The sequence below is a fragment of the Parastagonospora nodorum genome, assembly GCF_000146915.1.
Source record: "Parastagonospora nodorum SN15 chromosome Unknown scaffold_15, whole genome shotgun sequence".
NCBI classification, from domain to species: Eukaryota; Fungi; Ascomycota; class Dothideomycetes; order Pleosporales; family Phaeosphaeriaceae; genus Parastagonospora; species Parastagonospora nodorum.
The window spans coordinates 380,362-404,484 of NW_001884563.1; the positions used below are offsets into that span (position 1 = coordinate 380,362).

The following is a 24,123-nucleotide window of genomic DNA, read 5'->3' on the forward strand; positions in this document are numbered from 1 at the left end:
AGGAGCCAACTCCGTCTTACCGACACCACGCTTGTTTCGCACGTAAACTCTCCCGTTTCACACTCGCAGTAGCTTTCCTGGCGCACAGATCTTCCGTATAGACAAGAATTAGCCCATCGGCCATCTCGACTTTTGAATAACGTGCGGCATGCAGATCGCCAGTGTTGTACTTAAGCTTTTGCTGCACCGTCGATCCGCGTGGATGCGTCGGTCCGATGGTTTGCCGATCACGCAGCAAGCGGAAAGGATGTGCAAGATGTGTGCGATGCCGAGGGCTGGCGATTGTTCGGGCGAGTGCTGTCGGCGACTGCACGCGTCGGCGAAGTTGGCAATCGGACCGTACATCTGGGCTGGTATGTAGAAGATGTCGCTAATGTCCTGGGTGAACAGGTTACCCGAGATTGACTAAGTGCGAAATGTGTAGAGGCAAGTTCCACGAAGGACGATCATCGGAGGGCAGCTCCGGTGACGGGTTGTGTATGCCTAGGATGGCCTGTGGCTGCGGAGCGGAGCGCATTCCCTTCCACGAAGCTTTGCCGACGCTAGAAGCTGGGAGTGTTTCCTTTTTGAAAGAGAACCGGGATGTGTTAAGGGGATGCGAGATGCAATGTCATTTCTGCGACATATGTTCGTCGGAGTCGACCTCCGGTGCTTTTCGTGACATTGTTCCTGCGTGTGTAAACACCCGCCCTCCCAGGAGCTTCTCAGTGCTTTCCCTAGCGAATGGACCTGTACTGACGCCGTTCGCCGTCATCGGCTCCACATCCCGAGCATTCTCTCTCTCTGCCATAGTCATGGGTAGACTTCTTTGGATTGGCTTCGCAGCTATTCACTAGCAGAACACTAGTTTATGCACCTTCAAAGATGGCTTGTGACAGTTGGATGGGCTCAGAGTGAGGATCTCATTGGCACGGGAACGACAGTTCCGGCTCCTGGACTCTTGCTTGAGCACTCCATACTGTTTATGGACAAACCTGGAACTTGGAAATCGTATAACGCAAATCGCATAAAGATGTTGCATGAGATAAACGCACTGGAGGCGAGCTCCGGTGTTTTAGCGACCATTTGCTCACGTATGCCGAGGTGTTCAGGTGCAGATCCCAAACCATTCTCACGTCTTCACCTGCATCAAATCTTTCCTTGGAAGCCATAAAAGCCATTCTAAACAGAAGCGTGACATACACTGAATGACTGTTGCGCTAGAGCAGACATTTGGTAGATGCCATCCCATCTACTAGTCTTTTGGCCCACCCCACTCTCAACCTACAGGCGGTTCAATAGATGTCATCGAGACGGGGCAAAGTCGATTCGAAAGAACGGCACATGTCCGCACAGCGACCTCATAGGCCAAGGTCACGTCGCCCTTTCACGGCATCAATAGATTCTTCCACGTGTTTTTAGCCGGCACCATTGTTCCTCCCAAGCACGTTCATAAGAGAAGGATTACATATACACACTTTTATATTGCATGCACATCACCCCAGGCTTCCCCGTATTTTCGCATTCGGCATCGGCATCATGATTCATAGTGCACATGGCTTGTGCGACGTTCTGGAATATTGCAACGGCGATTGCTTTGTTAGATTCGAAGCACCGGCAATGATGTTGGTGGTGGTGCGATACAACGTGGACGGCAGTGTCCTTGCGTAAGACATTGAACGGACAAGGCACGACAGACGCTGTGTATCACATCAGCATGACGCATACACATGTCTCGGTGTAAAACCAATCTGACGTCTCCGCAACGGGAGCGGAGCGGCGCGCTGAGAACAGCAACTAACATCGCCCCAAAGAAGCAATTAAGACGGTGTCTCATCACCGTAGTCAGACTCGCAGCGTGGGGATGACGTGGGACAGAAACCGCATTAGAAAAAAGCTGTCATTATTACTCGATGCCCAAGTCAAGCAAAGTACCAAATGTCTCTGGCATGTCCATGTCTATGTATTGTGTATATCCCAAGAAGTGAAGAAGTTCAAGTCGAAACCGGGTGAAGGGTCGACTGAATGGGGGAATCAAAATAAAATAAGATACTGCGATCAACACACGCTAAAGAAAATGTAAGCCCGTCTTACAAACACCGAATGTACACCCATCGTAATCCCCGTCCTCGGTCGTGGTGCACGTCGATGAGAGAATGCACATCCCCTTTTGTCCAACGCGCTCGCTAAATGCATATAATCGAAGTAGTGTAAATGATTGGAAGAATTGAATGGTGGTCGGATGGGTCGTCTAGTTTGACGACTGGCTTCCGCTCCGTGATCGCTGCTCCATGGGCGTTGCTGGGAAGCTGAAGTCGATTGGCGATGGCGGTGGTGCGGGTGTCTCGTTGATGTCTGCGGAGCGCGAGGCTACGCTGGAGGCTTTGAAAGCAGCGCTGACATCATGGCCGAGCTTGGAGTTGGTGAGGATGGAGAGGCGCTGGCGCGGGTTAAAGGCGGCAGATGAAGAAGGCATTGTTGTGATTGTGTTGGGTTTGAGTGATGTGTGGTGGAAGCGTTGACTCAAAGTCAATAGTCGGGAGCTGCGACTATATACTTGATGCCGAAATGCCGAAAGCGTAAACGCGGGCCGTATGCGAGATGAGATGTCAAAGCCCAATACAGTAATTCTCGGGGGAAGGCGCAATGTGGTAATGACTTGTCTCGGGAGAACAGTAGTCGCTGGCAAAGCTCGTTTGGCTGATGTTCAAAGCCCGATGGATGGTGCGTGTACAAAAGGCTGATATGCGTAACGAGCCTGGGGTGAGTCAGATTTAATATCAAGGATGATGTCTGGCGCGTGGCGACAGGGCTGATGCGGGTGTGCTGGCATATGCCGCTTTTGGAACATGGGAATGGCGGAGCCCCGGATTGACGCACGCATATATAGACAAGGCTGCATTTGAGGCTTACTTACAGGAGGAATGTTATTGCTTGAAAGGCACACCGGATGCGATGAATCGATAGAATAATCTGTGGTTGTATGTGACGCGGATTATCCGGTAAGGTGGTAGCGAGTGTATGACTTGTCTTGAGCCGGTGAAGTGCTTCCGTAAGTTGCAATGCTGACAGGCAGGTCTTAAGGACGAAGGCTTCAGGGATAGTCAGGGAGAGACGACGTAGTTGCAAGGGGCGAAAGTGATTTCTGTGACGCAAGAGCTGATTTTCCTTTGGCGAATTTCGCGAAGGGGTTGTTGTTGGTCTTATAGAAAAGTTTCTTGGAGCATTTCACCGCCAGACCTGACTCGCTACGTTTTTGCTGTTTGGGCCTTTAACAAAAGAAAGGTGTATCAGCGTTCAAAGGGCCGAAGCGGAAACGGGGAAGCGGACGGTTGCGTCCTTGCTTCCCACACCGTCGTTCCACATCGTGCAGGCTCCACCCCACGCCCAACCCTTCCAAGGTCGCAAAGTTAATGGCGTCTGGGGTAGTGATTGTCGTCATCGGATTGTTGTCTGACAATCGACAAGTATCCTTGATGCATATCTGCGTGTATCGATCGCGGCGAGGGAACAAGGCCGACGTTGCCCCTATCCGTCCACGGTCCCCTCAACCATTCTTCACCGCAGCGACGACGGACGGGGTGCCTATCGCGACCGAATGGACAGCTAACCCAACACTGGTCCGCGGATGGGCGTTTTCTGACGTGGGAGACTTTCGGAGTTGCAAGCAAGGTAGCGCGAAGCCGCAGCGAATTGACGGAACATTCTCTGACCGCTCATTCAAAATGGCGTTCATCCCACGCGAGGGCTTGCAGTATCAGGATGGGGAAGTGTGGAGACTTCCCCGGAACCCGGCAGTCCGGGAATCGTCCATTCAAACGAGGCATCTGGCCCATCCTGCGCTGTATGATCGGCAACGGTGCGCATTAGTTTTGTGCTCCTTGAAGCGAGGTACCTCGTAGCACAGTCGTCTAACGAGGAGCACTCTGGAGGCGAGAGTCGCACAGTGTTCAGCCCTCTAAATGCAACGGGCATGAACCTCCTGAATAGGTTGGAGACGTTGCGCGGGAGCGTCAGCCCGCATCCCTTCCGGCCGAAATGATCCTGCAATGAAAAGTTCCAGAAGGGCGCTGGAAGGACGCTCGAGCCGCTGTGTTCGGGCAGGAACTCCCTTGAGTCGTGGCAACAACTTCGGAGCTCCCCTTTTTCGTCATGTCCAACCCCTTGTGTCCTTCCGCGACATTTACTTTCCATGGCGACCGGCAGATATCCGGCAGAAATGTGACATCTCAGACCTCCCACCGCCCTGCGTTGCGAGAGCACGTCTGCTGTTGTGTTTGCCCCCAAGCAGCTTCCATTCGGCGCCGAAACGCCTCACACGAAAAGCAGCATGCCCGTCGCCTGCGACGAAAAACAAATGCGCACGCGCTGCAGCCTCACCTTGTCCACGTCAGCCCAACAAGCAGCGTGTCGTCCAGGATCCAGGTTGTTGTTCTTGTTTGCTGTCCTCGAACAAGGTGCGATGCGATGCGACTGCCATTCGGCATTGTTGCCATTGTCGCGTAACTCGTGGATGTCTTGAACAGCCAAGACCAATGGCATATCACACCACAATATCGCAGCGTCGAATGGGATGCAACGGGACATGTTTGTCAGGCATCAGCATCATGGTGCCGGGGCATCGTGACAGCGCTGCCGTCACACAAGGCGTCTTCTTGGGTTTCGGCGGCTGGCGGCTTCTTCCACAGATTTCCTAGCCCGGCGCTCCGCATTCCCCGGGTCGAAGTTTGGCAGGCTAGGCTGGGCATGCTGTTACTCCCCTTGCCTTACGGCTGTCAGGGGAAGCATCTCACGACATGGTGCAACATTGTTCTCGCGGCTCGCAAACAAGCGATGCGGTACAGCATCGCGATGACTTGCGCATATGATCCTCGCGTGTAACGGTAACAAGCCCTACTGGTAAAGTCTGCTTTCCGTTCTCGTTTCCACCTCTTCCAGTTTTCGTCGCATGCGCTTGCGCTTTTTTTACGTTGGATCGTCTCTTTCCGATACCATCCGATACTACACCGCAAGTCCAGCGACGACTTGGAAAGTGATAGACTAGCAAGGCAAGTAGCATGTCAACGCCAAAGACTATCCTATAAACAACAAAGCTCAAAGGTAACTAGCAGCAGATTCTCACTGCGCTGTGTTTATATGGGATTCACGAGCGAATCACAAAGCTGCGCAACCTCTCGTCGAAGTACTCTAGGGACATATCGGTGGAGGAAGATCTGCTAGGCGAGTATTTCGAAGCCTTGGTCGAGACGCGATATTTTCTTGAGCATATCAGCCTCGATTTGATCAGCATTGTCAATGCAGAGTATCGTGCCTCGCCACCTTTGCAGTCGTCGCATTTCCTCAACACTACGAACAGCGCGGGGTACCACATCTTGCCGATTCTAGATCGTGATGTCGAATACAAGATCTCGGATCAGGTGTTGAGACTTCTAGAAATGCTCACCGACAAAGGTCTCAGGGATCTCTTTAGTCTGCATGCTATCTTGGACGAATTGGAGCGATTGATGCAAGCCGAGTCTCGAGCCAAAGCTCTCATTAAGCCAAATCTTGCATCTGATTTGTGGCAGCGCTCCATCAGTCTGAGTATCTTCACCAGTTTCATCAGTTCCAGCCTTGGGCGCAGAAGATCGAGAGCACTATCGAAGAGCAGGGTCCACGATACACGGCCGATTATGATACGACCTTCCGTGTATGGGGTGCTATCAACAATATTCACAATAAATTTTCGCACTCCACAACTTTCCAAGGTTGGCTACCCAAAAGGCGGGACATTTTCTATTAAAACTTCCTCCCTAAGCAATGTCATGTCTCGCTCTTACTCTCAGGTCTGTTTCACCACCTCACAGTCGTTCTCGCAAATTCACACATACGATTGCTTTTCCTCATAGGCACCTGGTTCGCTGGTAGTACCCTGCTCGCCTTGATTGCCGCGTGATGTCTCCCAGAATTGTCGACACCTCAACGTCACATGGGATAGTTCGTCGCAATCATTAAGCAAGCACATTGATTCACTACTTTAGCACACATAACTTCTGAATTTCTGTAGAGACTATGGTCCTCCAGCCCGAAATGATTACTCCTTCTTGTCTATCGTTTTAATGTCCAAAACACCACTCTGCTCTTCTTCGAGTTCATATCGTCGCAGCCTCGGCACTCATTCGTGCCTCAAGTACTTCCCAAGCTCTCAGATCTCCCACTATCGGCTCCCTATATATATTTATGATGTCTACTTTCCATTGCCCAGTAAGTCGCGGCACTCCGCTGCCACTCTTTCCCGCACCCCACACCGCTTGCTAGGAGGGAAGACTCGAAAGACTGCGATAACGTACCCGCAGTTTTGCGGCTTTCTTCGTGATTGGATCCGCTTTTCCCGCATGCTGCAAGTCTTGCGGGCATAAAATCTGCGCCCCGGGGGTTCTGGTGGTTGGTTTTCTCCACCCCTGATATCGACTTGTCAACCAAGTGCTCGGTACTTCAACTTCTTTCGGAAGTCATACATGTAGGTTTCTATCTGCATAGTTCACCTGCATTTTCGGATCTAACACAAGAATAGTCCGGCGACAGCCCTCGCCTTCCGTTGTTCCGGTCGAGCAGCAAGCAATCACTTGCCTCCTCGCCACTCCAGCCACCTTCCATTATGACCATCGATATGACGGATGACCCAGCGATCCAATACATCTTCGATCTTGGTTCGCGGGAGCCAATTCCGACGCACATTGTGAATCACATCAAGCAGAAGGGTCCTAAGCTAGGCGTCGACATTTACAAGAAATGGGATAACATCCGTGCCATCGAGTCGATCTATGGTGACAAGATTCAATATGAGTGGTCCAAGATGACGCTGAAGGATCGTCGGGGCATCCTGGTCGCTGCGCGCACCAACATACCAAAGATTCACCGTCCTGAGTGCTTTACCGATACATATACTCCATACATCAAGCCCAAAGGCATCCCAACCGCAGAGCACACGTTGCCATATCTGAACCAAGAAGACCTGGAAGCCAAATCCGCGTTGCCGACATTGTTCATAGCCCGCGCCCGTCAGAGCCCTGCTACATTTGCTATGAGGGAGCTGGTTTTCATTCCTGTGGGGTACCCGAAGGCGGACATCCGCCAGTCAACAAAGCTGTGTCTCTCTAGGCGTGATACCTATGGAGACATGGCTTACTTCTCTACAGTCGACGAGGCGATCGACTTCGAGCTGGTGCTGCCTAAGCTCGATTTGAGAAATCTATCTCCACCAGACAGCGATGTGGAATCTCCGGATTTGCCACTCTTTGAGCTTCGCCTAGACACCGATCATGAAGATCTCGTAGCCAAAGCACCCCTCCGGCCTCGCCCCGCATTCGTCGACAGTCTTCCTAGAGTCCGTCACCTCATCTCTACTCAAACCTCCCTCGCAGAGCTTGATCTCTGGCAGCTTCGCGAAGATCCATCCCGTTTTGTGCAAATCTTCAACGATGTGGTCGAGCATGATCCTCGTCAGCTGCTCGACAAATATGGTAAGCGGCATCCGGTGATTGGAACCGATAGTCTTGTATCGTCGACTTTGCATGTGCTGGTTGCCCAATCCCACTACGTATTGATGTTCTGGGATCAGCTAGGTGTTCACTTGCAGGTCATCGAGGATCTCATGAAGGCACATCTGGAGGGCCTCAACATAAGCTCCTTCGAGCCCGACGCACTGTCCGAAACCATCATGTCCTTCTCTATCCTTCTCGATGACACAACAAACCTGATCATGCTTGCTATTGAGCACTATCAAGCCAGCCCAGAGTTTCGTGTCCATCACAGGCGACGCATTCTGTTAGGCCAGAACACAGTCGCTCCTGAGCCTTCGCTGGCCGAAGATACCGTAAGACTCCATGTAGCAAACCTGCTCCATGATCTGATTCAGGGCCATAAAGAAGGTGCATTGGACCCTTATCGTGGCCTCCGCTTCCGACTTGACTTGCTCGAAACATTCCTGAGGAAATTTCCGAGTGGCTGGACATGGATCAGTCCTTATCTTCGCTCGGCTCTAGCAAAGCTGTCCGTGCTCGCAGGTTGCTCCCTTGCTTTCGAGCTTCAACTATGGTACGAGAAGCAGCTCCACGTTGCGTCCATGTATACGAAGAATGACCCCAACTATTTATCGAAAGTATATGGTCCCTTCAAGGCCTGGACATCCATCTTCAAGAACGTGAAGGGGGCGGACTTCATTTCTTCATCGAAGTTAGGTGATCCATCTGACAATAAGTTTGATTACCCTATCAGTAGCGGGAGGAATAAGAAGATAGTGGTCGAGAAATTATGCCGAGCAGAGGCCAAGTTGGACGCTTTCTGGATCAGCATCGATGCGGACTTGGAAAAGTGGGCTGATGGCCACCCTCAAAAGGCCCTTCAGCGTCTACTCGACAATGGCGGCGATATGTTAAGGACCCAACCCTGGAGCAAACGTCATGAAGAGTGGGCTGCTGATAGACAGGGAAAAGGTTCCAAGTCTGCGCCTCCCGACCTTCTGCTCAAGTCTGAACCGCTATCACGGATCTTCCATGACGCTTCAAAGGAGATCACGGGTATCTTCAACAAGTCTAACATCATAACCAAAACCAAGGCAAAAATACGTCCAGAGGGCGGCCCAGATGGAGGACTGGTCGATCCTAGACGCGATCCTTCGCCAGAGCCGCAAGTGACGCTTCCTGTGAACAAGAAGGGACTCCAGGTGTTCAGTCGCATCTTCTACAATCCTGAAACAAACGAAAATCCTGCTGGAGATGTGAAGTGGAGCGACTTCAAGGGCGCGATGGCAAGTGTGGGATTTTCAGCTGAGCACATGCACGGCTCACAGTGGCAGTTCAACCCTGCTGCCCACCTGAACTTGACTCGCGGTATTGCGTTTCATGAGCCTCATCCGAGCCCCAAGTTCTCTCATGATCAGGCAAGAGGCGTTGGTGCGAGGCTCCATCGCGCTTATGGGTGGGTAGGTTCGATGTTCGTGAGGAAGAGAGAAGATGGGGAATGATACATGTAAATTGCTGGATAAGAGCGCTTTAGAGCTATACGAATATATCGGCCACTGGAGACGAAGATGTCTCCCAGGTGCAACCACTTTCATCGACTTTCTATGATGCCCCGTTTGCTTGTGTCTGAGTAGTTCTCCACACGGAGAATTCCATGACTATGCTCGTCCTAGAAAACAACAAACAACAAAAAGGTACTTGGCCTAATATCTCTCAGTCCCTCACGTGTAAAACGTCTGATCTTGCTGTGGACGCTGTACCTCAAAACTGCAGTTGGAGGCTCTCCAGCATTAGTCTTTCAAATTGAATCTACCTAGGTATTTTGGTCTCGCATAGTCCACTAACCACAACACTATAAACGCAATCACTGACTCTAATGTCAATGCAGCATACCATGTTAGTATCTTGCAAGTAACAAATGTTCTCTTCACTGGCGATGATGATGGAAGACTATGGTACAAGCGTCAAGCATAGTAGTGCTGTTAATAAACGGATGTATCTACATGACTATCGAAGACCTCGTAGCATACTCTTGGTCAATCACGGCCTCTTCCCACAGACACCGATATGGCTTCTCGTGTCTCGGCTGAATAGCCCACATCATGCCCAGTGCCATGTTCATTTCTTCCCAGGATATTATCCCCAACATGTCCGAGAACGCTCTCATCTGTATGCCGAATGGGGAACATCCGCGTGCATAAATGGAGAGCGCAATTGAGGATGAAGAGAACACTTCTCCCAGAAAAGAAAGCCAGAGCAGAAATTCCCGGTGCAGAAGCAGCGTGTGGTTGTTGAAGGATGGGCTGAGGAAGGAATTTAAGCGACTGAGGAGGTAGCTGTAGTCGATGGGACGGATGGGCGGGAGTGTACGCATGTGTGGGAGGGAGAGGAAGAGCATGGCACCGATGAGGAGTATTTCTTGTACGATATCAGACTGTGCTTCCTGTCCTTGACCGTAAAACGTTCCGGTGAAGAAGTTGGGGTCGGGTAAGAGGTGCTGATACTGGCGCGTGGAATACAGTGATAAGAGGCGATATTGGAGGTTGAGGGTATCATGCGTGGCTGACGAATAGGCGGCGTGCGTTGTGATTTCGGACAGGAGAGCTAAGAAGTCGGGGTCAAGTGTGTAGATCTCTGCGAGGGAGACTATAGCTGGCGGTAAATCGCAATGGTAGGGTGGACATAAGGGCTTCGGGAGGCTGACAGCAGGGAAGTGAGGGATAGCACCAATTTCCATGCAGCCTAGTATATCCGTACTACAAAGTTCTCAATATTAATGAGGAAGCCATGGGTAGGTTGGGGGAAATTGTCACTGACCTGTAAATCTTTTGTTGTATGAGTTGTGACAATGTCTCCATGCCACCCCTGAGTTCGACGATCCTCTTTACGCCATCCATGTGCACACTCCAAACGCCGTGGTTTCCTTGAAAGTACTGCGAACCCATCGTTAACTTCAACAGCTTCACGCTCTCCTTTACTGCATAACTTACCTCAGCTTTTGCCATGAACAATATGGCAGTGATCGTAGCGTCTGAGGTAGCCCCATCTCCCGATAAACGGCCGTTAATCAATCTTATAGATTCTAGCATGTGCTTCCTCTGGACTGCTATATCGTGCAACCCGAAGAGCGCCGAGGTGCACAAGAGGGCATGGAAAAGTGCGGCATCAGTCATTATTAGCGGAAACCATGCCGAGTCAATGACTTTACTTTCCGTGGGAAGCATGGCGCCCGCATCTATTCAGTTGAACATGTATTTAGCTTTGCTCGTAGCTATGGATACGCATCTGGAAAGGATGAAAGAGACTTCTACGCACAGTCATGGACCAGTTTGAGCATATAGGGCTCTGTTTGGAATGGGAAAATAAGGAGATAGGATGGCGGAGCTTGAGGCGAACTTTCCATGGACCGGGGCGAGTGTTGCAAGAGATCCGAGCTTGTGGGTGACATGACTTCCAACTTGGAGCAGTCACCTGACTTTTGACGGAGTACATCCTGCATCACATGAGTCTTCACCAGCCTGCGGGATTCCTCGTCCACTTTGCCCGGGCGAGAGATGTTGACAAAAGCAAACGTCTTTCCGGATGCCGTGGACGACTTCCTAGACTTTTTGGCATGCTTCTGGCGTGTATTTCGCGGCCTGCTATCAAAGATCATGATTACGGGCTGAATCTTGAGATTGGCTCTGGCCTCATGGAGTCGGCCTCGATCAGTGTCAGCCGAGAGCGTCAACGTTTCTGATGGCATGTCTGCGATGCCGAAGGGTAAGATGACAAAGCCGATTGTATGGACAGGTTATGTCTGTACGGAACACTGCAGTCACGAGAGGAATGAATTGCTTTCTTTGTCTTGGCCCCGGACAGAATCTCGTTGCTTCAGCTCGCGTGGGAGGCGCGGCATCTTTTGCGTTTGGCCGGATAAAGCTAGTGTGCTTCAAGATCCACTTTCCTGATCAGGGTCGTCGGGCGATCTTCACGCCGGCTCACTGCAGCAATGCAAAGGAGTACATGGATAAGGAATGTGGCTTACTGGCCAGGCCCAAAACAAAAAGACTCTTCCACACGAATCCAGTGGATACACGAAGCCCATATTACCCGTCACCCCACTAAACAGTCCCGAAACCTTGTTGTGAGACCTTCGTGCAAGGTTTCACGACTTTCTGTACAGTACGCACAGGCTGAAGCACTTACCTATTCGAGTATATTCATTTCTGGCTCCTGTCAAGCAGCCTGTCCTGGTCGTGGAAGCAATCTGGATGGTTATCTCCGGTTCGTCCGGCTTTGAACAAAGGAAGCAGTGGTATAACACACGGCATTTTCAAGCAGCTCTAAGCTGTTCATATTCTACACTCTGAACTATCGAACATCATGTCGTCTTTCAGTCCAGAAGACGTACCAGATCTCTCTGGTAAAGTAATCTTCATAACCGGAGGTGAGTTGTCCTTACTACTTGGATTTTTGGCTCGACTCGATAAGTAGGTGCTGATGCCATATCGAAATGTAGGAAATGCAGGCTTGGGCAAAGAAGCAGCTCTGATACTCGCCGAACACAATCCTGGTCGGATCCTGATCGGCTCGCGCAGCGAGGAAAACGCGCGCGCCGCAATCGCCGAGATCGTCAAATCCGTGCCAGGAGCGCAACTGACGCCCATTCAAATGGATCTTGCCTCTTTGTCATCCGTCAAGGAGGCCGCAAGTAAAGTTCTCGCGACAACTTCTCGTCTCGATGTCCTGATGAATAATGCGGGCATCATGGCTGTCCCGCCCGCAACCACGGTCGACGGCTATGAGATACAGTTTGGCACGAACCACATGGGTCACGCGCTCCTCACGAAATTGCTCCTGCCACTCCTCCTCAAAACTGCCGAGCAGCAACAACCCGGCTCAGATGTCCGTATCGTGGCCCTTACATCACACTCACACACTCGAGCTCCCGAAGGCGGAATCGACTTTTCAAGGCTGCGTTCTGCTGACCCCGAGTTCTCAATCTTGACCAAGTACGGAGTATCGAAGCTTGCGAATATTCTGCACGTTAAACAGCTTGCGAAGCGTTATCCGACCATCAAATCAGTGGCTATACATCCGGGCATGGTGAACACCAATCTCAGCACGACTATGCGACAGGGTTCCATGCTGGCGTGGATACTCATGCCCGTGGTGTCTTACTTCTCGGCGGTAGACATCAAGCAGGGCGTTTTGAACCAGCTATGGGGAGCTACGAGCGCTGATGCAGAGAGCGGCCAGTACTACGAGCCCGTTGGTGTTGGTGGCAATGGATCGCCGCCTACTGAGGATTTGAAGCTGGCTGAGAAGCTGTGGGCGTGGACCGAACAGGAGCTGGCGGTTTGGGGAAAGCAAGCTAGACTGTAAACGAATTGATGAGCGCATGTTGAATCTCGTTCATGCCATTACGATACTGTTTTCCACAGCCTTGATCTTGGTTGGCTGGCTCGGTTGCTAGCTGCAGGTTGTATGTTATCTAGGTACGCCACATTCTGTGAGTTTCTGTAAGTAAGATTACGCCAGGAAAGTGCTGATACTACCAAGCGCCGCTTATCTTTTCTACAGGGTGCGGGCTGGCTTTTATGCATCTTGCCAATGCTTAGTTTCACCCCACATGGGGCGCCTTGTAGGATGCACTTGTGCCGGTAATACTCTCATGAGGAAATGCTGCATATTCGGCGTCTTGATGTATGTACCTGTGCCGGCGTGAGCATCAAACGAAGATATTCGAGTGCGGTAAGCTGACATTGGACGTCGTCATAGTTGGGATTCAGCCTCCAACCCTAGTTTTGGGTTGGGACACATCCGTTGGTTTGTAGAATACGCCAATGGTGTGAAGTATACGGTACCGCATTACCAGTATTGTGCACACTTGCTGCTAGTTGTTCCGACGAAATCTGAAGTCCGAGACCGTTGCATGCTCTAGAATATGCAGCTCGGTTGTCTTATTGCGTTGTGGAGTTAGGAGATACAAGCTTACTTTTGGATAAAGCCACAATCGACCATCGGGAAGTATATACTCACAAACTGGACTTGGATGTAGCTACTCGAAACAGTTCCTCAATTTCCCGGGGACCTATTTGCAATGACGAAGTCCTAGATTGTGCATTTCTTCGATCATTCGGGATGAATAACATTGGTTACTACAATCGTCGCGCCTGCCAGAGATGCCATGCTCAGAAGCTGAGTTGCCGGCCGGAGACACAGACGGAGTGTATCCGATGCATAAAGGCCAGTACCAAGTGTGTTCCACGGTCACCTCTACGCACGCGCAAAGGCAACAACTCTTCCGAACAAAGGCCTCAACATTCGCGTCACAGCGTCAGTGGGAATGATGAGAATGAACCAGTCCGGTCTACTGCGGAGCTGTCCAACTTCTCAGATGATATGTGGGGTGGCATTTGTACAGAAGAAACGACGGGGGAGACGAGCGAGGGACCAGACAGTAAGACAGCTATCCTTTCGGAAGCCCCTTTCACTAATGGTTTCTAGTGAGCAACGCAAATTCATACTTGTCAATGATCCCCTCGTCGCAATGGTTTACAGACTTAGTAGCTACAAACACGCTCACGGCCAGGGTAGCTTCTAATATTCCTGTGGGCCCAAGTGAGTTGGCATATAGAAGCGATGACTACACAACTCCACCAAGCCCCGTGGACCCTGGCGACTCTGTTTTCGACCCATTGGGGTATGCGCAATTTCTGGTATCTCAACAGGAACTGCCTTCGACTAGTCTAGAAATGCCTCTGGCAGAAGCCCTCCCAACGGTTTCCAGAAACATTTCAGACGGCTTCTGCAAGAAAATTTGGGTGGAGGAATTAGCAAGACTCAACAGCAGGATATCCAGCCATGATCATTCCGTGAACTCGAGCTCCTCAGAGCACACAACGCCCGAACGCTCGAGATCATGCTCACTATCAACGGAGAGCGGGAAGTCACCGATGAACGGCCCGGTCTGCCTCGACGATGCCTTGGCGCTCACCAAGGACCTTATCGAGCTTCTGGATAGACTTCAATCGCCCGAAGATCCTTCCGCTCGAAGCGATATATCAAAATTCGGCGACGGAGCTTTTCGCAACATGTCCCAGGACATCGCGCTTGGGACTTCAATTCAGCATTTGGATATTTCAGTCTCAAACAAGAGGATGAGCATTCCTAACGTCATCAGTGAGGATCCTTTTACAATTTTGCTCTTCATGTCTTGCTACGTGCGGCTCATCGGCATCTACAAACTTCTGTTCGCACGCATTCGATCAGTGGTCACCAACGAGGGACCCCAAGCGGCAAGTCCTCTATTGCTCCGTTCTCAACTTCCGACGATAGTGGTGGGCCCCTTCTCATTAAGGTCTAACCCTAATTTAGAAGTCATGCTCATCATTGAGCTGGTTGATTCTGTCATAGCCCATATAGGACACGCTGCCCGCCTCTTGACTCCAGGGACCACTGGCGATCCTTCTCAGGACCTCGGCCGCGGGACGATGACACCTAAGGGGACTCATTCCATGGATCACATTGTTGTATCCATGCTAAGTGCTGTTCAGGAGAGTGAGAAGGGATTGATGGGATCCATCCACAACATCCGTGATATTCTGACGCAGAAACATTTGAGTCCAGATACCATGTTTTCCTAGACGCAATTAGATTCATTCGAAACGTAAATGTCAGAATTATAGCTACAGAACTCATGAGAAAAACAATGAAAGATAAGGAGTTCTAGTAAGCGTTTGCCAGACCATCAGCATTTCTGCCAAGATTATGTGCTGCATGCTCACAGGACCACAATATTTGGATTAATAAGGGTGAGATTCGCCAGTACTATTAATAATACTAAAGTTCGTTAGGTCCGTGAAGATGATCTAGACATAGTCCTATCTAAGCGACGCAAAGACTAAGCACTACAACGATTTATCACGAACTCGAATAGAAGTGTGACAGTAACGCGGCGCGAAGTTGACTATATAGCTAATGCGTTTGGTACGGATTTACGGCTGATGTCTTTTCCATTTTCTGTTCTCAACTGCAGCACCATTTCTTTATGAACCCAAGTCTTAAAAATACAATTTACAATTGATTAGATCCATTATACGAAGTACATTGGAAATGCCACCACGTTGCCTCGTTGTCTTCCTCGGCTTGCAGTCGTTTCAAAGATCCATCTTCACCCATGTGAGGACAGCCCATCCTGAGATTCCGTTCTAAATTAAAATCAGTTGTTTCCTTTTCGTGGCATAGGGGGGGTTTGTTGGAATACTAGATCGACAGGAATCATAAAGAAATGAGCTAAACTTACGGCTAATGTAAACGACTCGGTGGGCGTGATCACCAATGTCTGTTTCCCGTCTTTCACCTCCCCCAATCTCACATTTCTGACTTGTTTACTCCCAATCCAATTTGGGTCCAGCGAAATCTCGACCTGTGTCGCTATTTGCAGCTCTCCATTCTTTTCGGAGACCTTGTATTTCCCACAGTAGGCCGAGAGCGCCATCGCTATCTTCAATTGAACATCTTTCTCTGCACTTACCCAGGGTTTGTCAATGGGATGTGCTATTCGTGGATCGGTGATAAGGGCGCTCATGTAGCCTTCGCGCGTGAATGTGATTCTTCCCAGCGGATTAGGGCCAGCTGGCTCCCCGATAATTTCTGTGGCGTCCTCGTTGAGGCAAAAATGAAGACTCAGCAGATGCCATGTACCGATAACATCTTGAGCGGAAAGACGTCCCCCAAACTTTTGATACGTAGCTATGGAAGCTAGTGCTACCACAAAGGCGATGAGGCCAAAGATAGGACCCGCGCTGTAACTGAAGAGTTCCATATTGTAATAGGATCCAAATTTTCGGCAGAGAAGTGATATTAGGTTAATGAGAAAAGAGCTCCGAGTGTATGGCACGTGAGGGTGCGGGAGATGTCAAGAATAATGATCAAATCAGAGCATAGGGTTATGAAAGAGTTGCATGTGGCAAGAGACAAATCGCTAAGACTGTATCGGTTTCTCTGCTCAGCCAATATATATATGCGGGGAGAGGTACGTGTCGTAGCTCTTGACGTCAGCGCTAAGCAGTTAGCCTGACAGGAGACAGAGGGGCTGACGGACGATGTCGCATACAAGCAACAACCAAAATAGAATAGTGATATGATAAGAGAATGCAGTAATGAAAAAAAAAATGGATCAAACATACCAAATTTGACATCGTGCTGCTAATCGGCAGTCCGAATCTAATCATTCGCTTAGGATGATTCGGCACTCCGAGCCTGACAGAGAGACAACTAGACTAACCAGGGTCTTCCCGGTGCGTCAATATGAGACGCACATTAATCTGCATCCGGGATGGTATAGACACACGCGGTGCTGTATTCGCAGGAAGTTTTAAGCGGACGCAGGTTGCGGCTCTCGCTACACGCTGCTCAATGTGCATACATAATCGCTGCTAGGCAGCGGTAAAGTTTGTATCCGCTCTGCATCTATACTGTATTAGCAGATTGTATTTAGGAGCATTATCATAACAATTTTTTGAAGGAGCTTGTATGCATACGTAGCTACTAAATATTGTACCTTACTTGAGTCTACAAAAGCTTTCAAATACGTACAAGCTACCTTTTCAGCTCTTCTTGCTACAAGAAGGAGTTCAGTGATCACGCAGGCGCCTGGTGTCGCTCATATGCACCTCGTTAAACTCATGCATGATTACTCCGCTGCGTCTCGTAAAGTCCATGCATTTACAGCAGCGGATAGTGGAGCTGATCCAACAGGCCTGGGCTCAGTTCCGCGTCCCTCGGTGATATTTGTCCCCACAGCCCCATCATGCAGTCGGGCGCTTTCGCTTTTCCGGGGGATTTTGAGCCGCCCGGAAAAGTTGACAAAGCATTTCAGTGTGTATTGTTCCGATTCAAGGATGTCGGTTCAAGAGAAGCTGCGCTGGCATAATTTACATTCATTCGATTTCCAACGTATCGGAAGGTCAAGTGAAGAAAAGCCAGATAGAAAGAATACCTGCATGTGATTGGATAAATAACCTGGCGAGAGCAAATTTCTCGTGAGTCTACATATATTATAGACCTGAAAGGTGATAGAAGCTGACGAAATGCATCCGGAACTCAGCTTCTACTGCGAAAATCTCGTGTCTCCGACGTTGGAGCCAGTTACTGCCTTCTCAGCCTCGTCATCTGATGGCTTTTCGATTGCACCGACGTTCTTAGCTTTGGCAGAGTCCACAAATACCTGCTCACCGGAAAGCGTCTGATCGAGTGTGTATTCCTTGACGAAAAGAGTGGCAATCATAGCTACACCTGAGAGTCCACACATTGTAGCCCAGATGACTTTGATTGCGTCCGCATAAGCATGCTTCAGAATGTTTGATCGATCTGGCGGGAGCGATGATATCTCTCTGATGATTGAAATTGCATCCAAAGATGTCAATTGCAATTCGGGATATGGCGAAAGAATCTTAGTTAGACGATTCTGAAAAATGGCCTCTCCCCTATTTGTAGTTAGCCAGGATTTTCATATAAGCAAACATCGGCGATAAAAACAATATTCCGAGAGAAGAAACACAAGAGTGAACTTACACAGCCACACCCACACTTTGACCTGCTGCTCGGAAGAATGTGAAAAGACCTGCTGCAACGGCAATATCTTTGCTTGGGACGCTAGCCTGTATACTCAAATTCATTCCGGGAAATAAGAGACCGATACCGATACCTCCAACGAGAAGAAGGAACACCCATTCCACTACAGTCGTTCCAACATCGAGGACGTATAATACGCCCATGCCGAGAGTCGTGATTGCAAATCCAAGGTATAGTGACCAGCGATAACGACCTGTTTTAGAAGACACTACGCCGACTACCATCGCGCACGGTACCACCGTCAAAGTCTGTGGTAAAGCAGTGAGACCAGTCTTGATCGGGCTGTATGACTTAGCAGATTGAAAGTACAATGGCATATAGTAAACAATCGACCAGAGGATCATCCCGTGAAGGAAAGTGTTCATATATGTAATGGACGTCGATCGGTTCGCAAAAATCCTCATTGGAAGCAGTGTGTCAAGTCGTTTTTCGGCTGGGCGCGATGCAGATCCCAGAACGACTTGATGGACGGTAAAGGCGGCCAGTCCGGCGGCTCCGAGTATTAGAGGGACCAAAGTATGCCATGAAGACCATGGATACATAGTCCCTCCCCAGGAGAGGGCAATGAGCATCGAGGTCAAAGATGACACGAAGAGGAATGAGCCAACGTAGTCGATCTTTGCGAGCTTTTCAACAAGCCCGCGCTGTCGAAGATCTTTGATTCAGGGAAGACCAAGACTCCGAACAAATCAATCCCAAGAATGGGAAGATTCAAGTAGAAAATCCATCTCCATGCATGTTTTTTGCCAACAGCGCACCGCCAACAAGAGGCCCTGGAGGCAGGTCAGGCAAAAGTGCGGTATGATGTGGAAGAAAGACACTTACCAGCTACGGTTCCGACAGCCCAGACAATGCTGATCAAGGCAAGAAAATTTCCTCTCTCCCGCAAAGGTACTAGGTCGGTGATGATGGCTTCTGTCAGGGTGAGAACTCCTCCGACCCCGCTACCTTGAATGCTTCGCCCTGTGAGCATCACAGCTGGGTTCTTGGAGACGGCACAGATGATGGAACCAGCTGTGAATAGTATCAGTGCCACGACCAGAAGTGGACGTCTACCGAAGACATTCGAGACAGCAACGAAGAGCGGTTGCCAAACTGTAGATGCGAGAAGGAAAGAAGTGCCCATCCACAAAGCTTGGACAGCGTTGCCGCCGATAGCTTCAGTTATGACCTGAGGGCTGGACTTAGACGGAACGAGTAGGAGTACGTCTAGAATTTGCTTACTGGTAGGGCAACACCAATGTCTGTTGCGTCTAGAGCGCAGGCGAGGTTGACGATAGCCAGGGAGGTGAAAGCGGCCATAAAACGGCCACTGGGCTTGAACTTGTCCACGGCCACCTCATCGTTCTCTGTCGATGGCGTGTTCGAGCCTGACATGATGTCGATTTTCTGCAGTACAGCAAGAAGAAGTGGTGAGCAGAAAGTTCAAAGGGGATGCTAAAGGAAAAGGCTCCATTGCAGCGGGATGTCATTTATATTTATGTGGATTTGAGCGCGTGAACTTTTCGGCGTTTATCAAGGGAGAGATAGGAGTCCTAAGTCCGTGCCTCAGAACACCTGCAGTTGACACAAGAAATCTGTATGCTGGCCGACTATGCCCAGATAGGAAAGTGGAGCTTCTCTCGCTCTAACCAGATTAAGGAAAGTGCTGATTCTGTCTCATCTAGCAACAACATGCCACACCCGCCGTTGATCCCGTCTCACCCGTCTGTCACGTTGCCATTATCCATGCTACGATCTGCATGTCATGCCCCGGCTCGCAAACGATCCGCGACCTCTTCCCTTCCAAGGCTATCTCACACCTGGGCAGTAGCCGCTCGACTGGACGGCCTTGCAGTTTGCTAGAAAGCTTGCAGAAAGCTGAGCCTCGGCCCAGATCTTCGGTCTAAGCATATTCCGTTACTCTGTTTAAACCATGTGTAAATAAGACGACTTTCAAAGTTACACCCTTTTGATTTCAGCGCGCGTTACCAACTCTAACAATGAAATCGTCGTCCATGCAACGTCAGCCTCGAGGGTTTCGCAGAACCTCAAAGCGGGCAACGCAGAGTTGTAGAGCCTTGGAGTAAGCCATAAAACAGTACGTGTATGCTCCTTTACATTAGCATTTAGCACCCAATACAGTGGAGCCCTCGGGTTTGGGCTTTTCCATCGTAGCAGAAAAGTCCCACGGCTATCACGGACTTCTACTAAGTTTGCTTGCGTTCTCTATTTGCCAATCTCTGTTCACAATATTTCTCATACACGCATTTGCCAACAGGTTATGCCGCTGTTGAGGTTCCCTCAGAACTCGACATTGAATTATCAGGTACATGAAGGTTCCTGATAAAAAGAATAGTCTATATATCCTTGCCTCTCCTTCAGACTGTAAAATGTAGCTCGAACATATGGTGTGAGAGGAAGTCCATTCTGCAGCCGGACTACCAAATCTGGGTTAGAGATAAAATATCTCCCAAATGCTATGCCGATGTCTTTGTCCGCGTACTCATCATCAACAGCCTCTCTAGCTGTCGCTGATTTGAAGCCACCTGCGAGTATGACTGGGCTCTGGTTGTCCCAAAGATCGATGAGAAAGCCGACATCTTCCCGACATTTGGTCTCTTTGTCTGCTGCCATTCTTGCCTCAACAATATGCAAATAGGCCAGCTGCAACCTCTTGAGCTGTGAAACAAAGTACGTGAATTGAGGTACAGGATCGGCCATTTTCATACCCTGGTAGTCAGAGAACGGGCTTATCCTCAAGGCCGTTTTCTCAGAACCAACTGCTGCAACAACTGCTTCAACCACCATCAGAGGAAATCGCGCCCTATTCTCAATGCTCCCTCCATAACTGTCGGTCCTTCTGTTGCACGTATCTTGCTGGAACTGGTCAAGCAAGTAGCCATTTCCACAATGAATTTCGACACCATCGAAGCCAGCGGCTATAGAGTTATGAGCCGCCTTCGCGTACAAGTCAACATATTCCTCTATCTCCCTCACTGACATCGGCCTAGGCTTGGATCCTTTCGGAAAAGCAATGTCGCTTGAGCTTACGACTTCGGCTTCCTGTCCAAGTTCCTTTTTCAGTTGGAATACGATAGCCGCTCTTCCCATTGCCCAAAGCTGTAGAAAGATGAACGAGCCCTTCTTGTGGACAGCGCTCGTGACTTCCCTCCATGAGTCTATTTGAGCTTGATTCCAAATACCAGGCGCATTATCGTATCCGCCTGCGACTGGCGCAATGAAGGTAGCTTCGGAAATGAGAAGGGTTCCTGGCACTGACGCGCGCTGAGCATAGTAGTCGACAACAAAGGGCAGAGGAACATGATTATCCTCAGATCTGAATCGGGTCAAAGGAGCTAAAACCACGCGATTTTTCAAGTGGCAGTTGCCTACTTTCATCGGCTTGAACAAATTGGATGAAACGACTGACATGTCTGAGTTGGGGATGAAGTGACGTGCAACCCGGTGCGCAGGACAGGAAATGACGGTAGGGCGTTGAGATGGGCCTGATATGTTGAGAGTAGACTTTCTGACTTGGTCGGAAAGCCGATATCCCGCAGGACCAATCCTGCACAGTGATAATTAGGCTTCCACGCCGCCGATGTCCGAGGGACTACTCGGCACTCCGAACGAAAACATTACAACCATCTTCGAGACTCTATAGCGAGTACTAGAATTATTATCTAGGATCCAGTCGTTTTATTTGTCTGGATTTAATTTTAACTTTCGGTAACAACCAAACACTTCCTTGTAACCATAACTCCTTCCTCACTTATCATGGCTCCGCTACTCAAAGTCATGGCGACCTATCCACTGGTCACAGTCTTTTCAACCATATTGTTATCATACTGGATAGTGGCAAAGGCTTTAACTGCCCGACGCGAAAAGCTCTTTGCTGCAAGTCATGGTTGTGGCAAGCTGAAGATGAGACCGCAATGGGATCGCCTTTTCGGGATCGACTTTTTCTTCACAGTCATGAAGAAGCGGGCGAAAGGACAGGACTTGGCGTACTTCAATGAGATGTTCCAAGATATTGGATCTACTTTCGGTATTGTAATGATGGGTTTCACGTTGACGATGACGAATGAGCCGGAGAACATACAAACCGTACTAGCAAAACAATTTGCTGACTTCGAGATCGGAGAGAGTCGCAGCAAGGGTGGGCAACAGATGCTTGGCCACGGCATCCTGAACTCTGATGGAGAGTCTTGGGAACGTGGTAGGGCGATGCTTCGTCCTAGCTTTGTGAGATCTCAAGTTGGAGATTTTGATCTGTTTGAGAGAAATTTCCAAAAGCTCATAGACGTTGTACCCGCGGACGGATCAACTGTAGATATTCAGGAGTTTCTCTCTCGATTTGTAAGTTAAATAAAAATCCTTCCAATTTAGCAACAGGCATCAAGCTGACACTCTCTCTCAGACCCTGGATGTTGGCACCGAGTACTTTTTAGGTGAAAACTGCAATATGCTCCAACCCAACGCCAGCGAGCATTGCAAGCAATTTGCTTGGGCATTCAACGTTGGTCTTGAAGGCATCCCAGCCCGGTTCAGGCTAGGAAAATTTGCGAAGTTTTACTATGACACTCGTTACAATAAGGCTTGTGACATTGTCCACAACTACATCGCACCGATAGTCAAGAAAGCCGTTGAGCGCTCTCAGCTGAGCCCTGCTGAGAAAGTAGCGGGACTTGAGAAGCGCGGTGATAAATATGTTTTTCTCGATTCAATCATCCAAAAGGACTGCGATGAGATTGAAGTCAGAGATCAGGTCCTCAACGTCCGTAAGTTTTATGTGTCTGCATAGCTTAGCTTACTGATTGACATGTGATGTAGTTTCCGCAGCCAGAGATACGATCTCTTCTCTGATGAGCTCGTGTATCTGGAAGTGCACCCGCTACCCTGAAATCATGGCTAAACTCAGACGAGAAGTGGATCTCTTCGAAGGCCGAACGCCAACATATCAGGAGATCAAGGACATGAAGTACATGAACTGCATGATCAAAGAAATCTTGCGCCTCTACCCACCGGTTCCGTTCAATGCTCGAGTGGCAACCAAAAACACCTGTTTGCCAACCGGTGGTGGGCCTGACGGAAAGTCTCCAGTTTTCATAAAGAAAGGCGGCCGGGTCGTGTATCAAGTTTTCTCCACCCACCGTCGCCGCGATATCTGGGGTGATGATGCTGAGGAATTCAGACCCGAGCGATGGGAGCATATCAGGCCGGGTTTCGGCTACTTGCCTTTCAACGGTGGGCCCAGGATTTGCCCTGGTAAGGCAACCCACACTCCAAGCAATGGTTGAATTTCACTGATTTACCTTCGTAGGCCAGCCATTTGCACTAGTAGAGGCTGCGTATGTTTTGACGAGATTGTTGCAGACATACTCTGTCCTTGAGAGCCGAGACTCTTCACCGTACAAGGAGGAGATCGCGCTCACTTTCTCGCATAAAGACGGTGTATTGGTAGCCTTTGGGGGAAAAGCTTAGCAGAAAGGTGTACCCGGGCATTTCTCAACAAATTGGCAATGATCCTTAGTGGTCGGTGTTCTAAGCATTGAATAGCAGGAAATGGTGTGAGCGACCGCGAATGAAGCTACACTCATTTGATCGACAATCAATGTCATAGTGTTTGCAAAATAGTTTTTGTCGCCAGAATATCGAAATTGTGACGAGATACTATAGGTTCTCACCTACCTATGGTACGAAACAACGCGAAGAGCATGCTAAGGTACAGCAGTAGCCAGCTCATATGGTAGTCTAAAGATATACATAGTATCGCTAGCTTTTCATTTCAACAACAGCTTCAGTTCCCTTGTAGTTCGTGAATCGCGGCAGACCCCGACTATCCAGTGCCGAGATCCTCTTACTCCCTTTCAGAATTATATAGACACTGCCGGAACCATAAAGTCAGATGCGAATACTTCACCGGACCATTCCCAACTTTTGACACGACAAGAGAAAATGTTTCTTCGGATAACTAAATGCGCGCATGGCTATGCGACAGCTCAGAAAATTGATGAAGAGTCTCCAATGCCCGATA

The 24,123-nt window shown here is 49.6% G+C and overlaps 11 protein-coding genes across 11 annotated transcripts; 4 read left to right on the forward strand and 7 right to left on the reverse strand.

Annotated features, from left to right (window-relative positions):
* Positions 1–1,885: 1,885 nt before the first annotated feature.
* Positions 1,886–2,455, reverse strand: SNOG_09611 (hypothetical protein; the record flags this gene model as incomplete). The annotated part of the gene is made up of 3 exons (XM_001799848.1): positions 1,886–1,938; positions 2,074–2,165; positions 2,241–2,455. The coding sequence occupies 3 exons, from the start codon at positions 2,453–2,455 to the stop codon at positions 1,886–1,888; spliced, it is 360 nt and encodes a 119-aa protein (XP_001799900.1).
* Positions 2,456–4,162: 1,707 nt separating this feature from the next.
* On the reverse strand, positions 4,163–4,475 carry SNOG_09612 (hypothetical protein; the record flags this gene model as incomplete). Its single annotated transcript, XM_001799849.1, has 2 exons — positions 4,163–4,292; positions 4,360–4,475. The coding sequence occupies 2 exons, from the start codon at positions 4,473–4,475 to the stop codon at positions 4,163–4,165; spliced, it is 246 nt and encodes an 81-aa protein (XP_001799901.1).
* Positions 4,476–6,616: 2,141 nt separating this feature from the next.
* SNOG_09613 (hypothetical protein) lies at positions 6,617–8,983 on the forward strand (the record flags this gene model as incomplete). The annotated part of the gene is made up of 1 exon (XM_001799850.1): positions 6,617–8,983. The coding sequence occupies one exon, from the start codon at positions 6,617–6,619 to the stop codon at positions 8,981–8,983; it is 2,367 nt and encodes a 788-aa protein (XP_001799902.1).
* A 497-nt stretch (positions 8,984–9,480) lies between these two features.
* SNOG_09614 (hypothetical protein) lies at positions 9,481–10,654 on the reverse strand (the record flags this gene model as incomplete). Its single annotated transcript, XM_001799851.1, has 3 exons — positions 9,481–10,237; positions 10,299–10,414; positions 10,472–10,654. The coding sequence occupies 3 exons, from the start codon at positions 10,652–10,654 to the stop codon at positions 9,481–9,483; spliced, it is 1,056 nt and encodes a 351-aa protein (XP_001799903.1).
* A 134-nt stretch (positions 10,655–10,788) lies between these two features.
* On the reverse strand, positions 10,789–11,226 carry SNOG_09615 (hypothetical protein; the record flags this gene model as incomplete). Its single annotated transcript, XM_001799852.1, has 1 exon — positions 10,789–11,226. The coding sequence occupies one exon, from the start codon at positions 11,224–11,226 to the stop codon at positions 10,789–10,791; it is 438 nt and encodes a 145-aa protein (XP_001799904.1).
* Positions 11,227–11,846: 620 nt separating this feature from the next.
* Positions 11,847–12,848, forward strand: SNOG_09616 (hypothetical protein; the record flags this gene model as incomplete). Its single annotated transcript, XM_001799853.1, has 2 exons — positions 11,847–11,910; positions 11,992–12,848. The coding sequence occupies 2 exons, from the start codon at positions 11,847–11,849 to the stop codon at positions 12,846–12,848; spliced, it is 921 nt and encodes a 306-aa protein (XP_001799905.1).
* Positions 12,849–13,607: 759 nt separating this feature from the next.
* On the forward strand, positions 13,608–15,112 carry SNOG_09617 (hypothetical protein; the record flags this gene model as incomplete). The annotated part of the gene is made up of 2 exons (XM_001799854.1): positions 13,608–13,926; positions 13,974–15,112. 2 exons carry the CDS (start codon positions 13,608–13,610, stop codon positions 15,110–15,112), a joined length of 1,458 nt encoding a protein of 485 aa, XP_001799906.1.
* Positions 15,113–15,625: 513 nt separating this feature from the next.
* Positions 15,626–16,293, reverse strand: SNOG_09618 (hypothetical protein; the record flags this gene model as incomplete). Its single annotated transcript, XM_001799855.1, has 3 exons — positions 15,626–15,676; positions 15,772–15,972; positions 16,003–16,293. 3 exons carry the CDS (start codon positions 16,291–16,293, stop codon positions 15,626–15,628), a joined length of 543 nt encoding a protein of 180 aa, XP_001799907.1.
* Positions 16,294–18,888: 2,595 nt separating this feature from the next.
* Positions 18,889–19,481, reverse strand: SNOG_09619 (hypothetical protein; the record flags this gene model as incomplete). The annotated part of the gene is made up of 2 exons (XM_001799856.1): positions 18,889–19,275; positions 19,329–19,481. 2 exons carry the CDS (start codon positions 19,479–19,481, stop codon positions 18,889–18,891), a joined length of 540 nt encoding a protein of 179 aa, XP_001799908.1.
* Positions 19,482–20,408: 927 nt separating this feature from the next.
* On the reverse strand, positions 20,409–21,518 carry SNOG_09620 (hypothetical protein; the record flags this gene model as incomplete). Its single annotated transcript, XM_001799857.1, has 1 exon — positions 20,409–21,518. One exon carries the CDS (start codon positions 21,516–21,518, stop codon positions 20,409–20,411), a length of 1,110 nt encoding a protein of 369 aa, XP_001799909.1.
* Positions 21,519–21,863: 345 nt separating this feature from the next.
* SNOG_09621 (hypothetical protein) lies at positions 21,864–23,570 on the forward strand (the record flags this gene model as incomplete). The annotated part of the gene is made up of 4 exons (XM_001799858.1): positions 21,864–22,445; positions 22,507–22,867; positions 22,920–23,354; positions 23,410–23,570. The coding sequence occupies 4 exons, from the start codon at positions 21,864–21,866 to the stop codon at positions 23,568–23,570; spliced, it is 1,539 nt and encodes a 512-aa protein (XP_001799910.1).
* Positions 23,571–24,123: the final 553 nt, after the last annotated feature.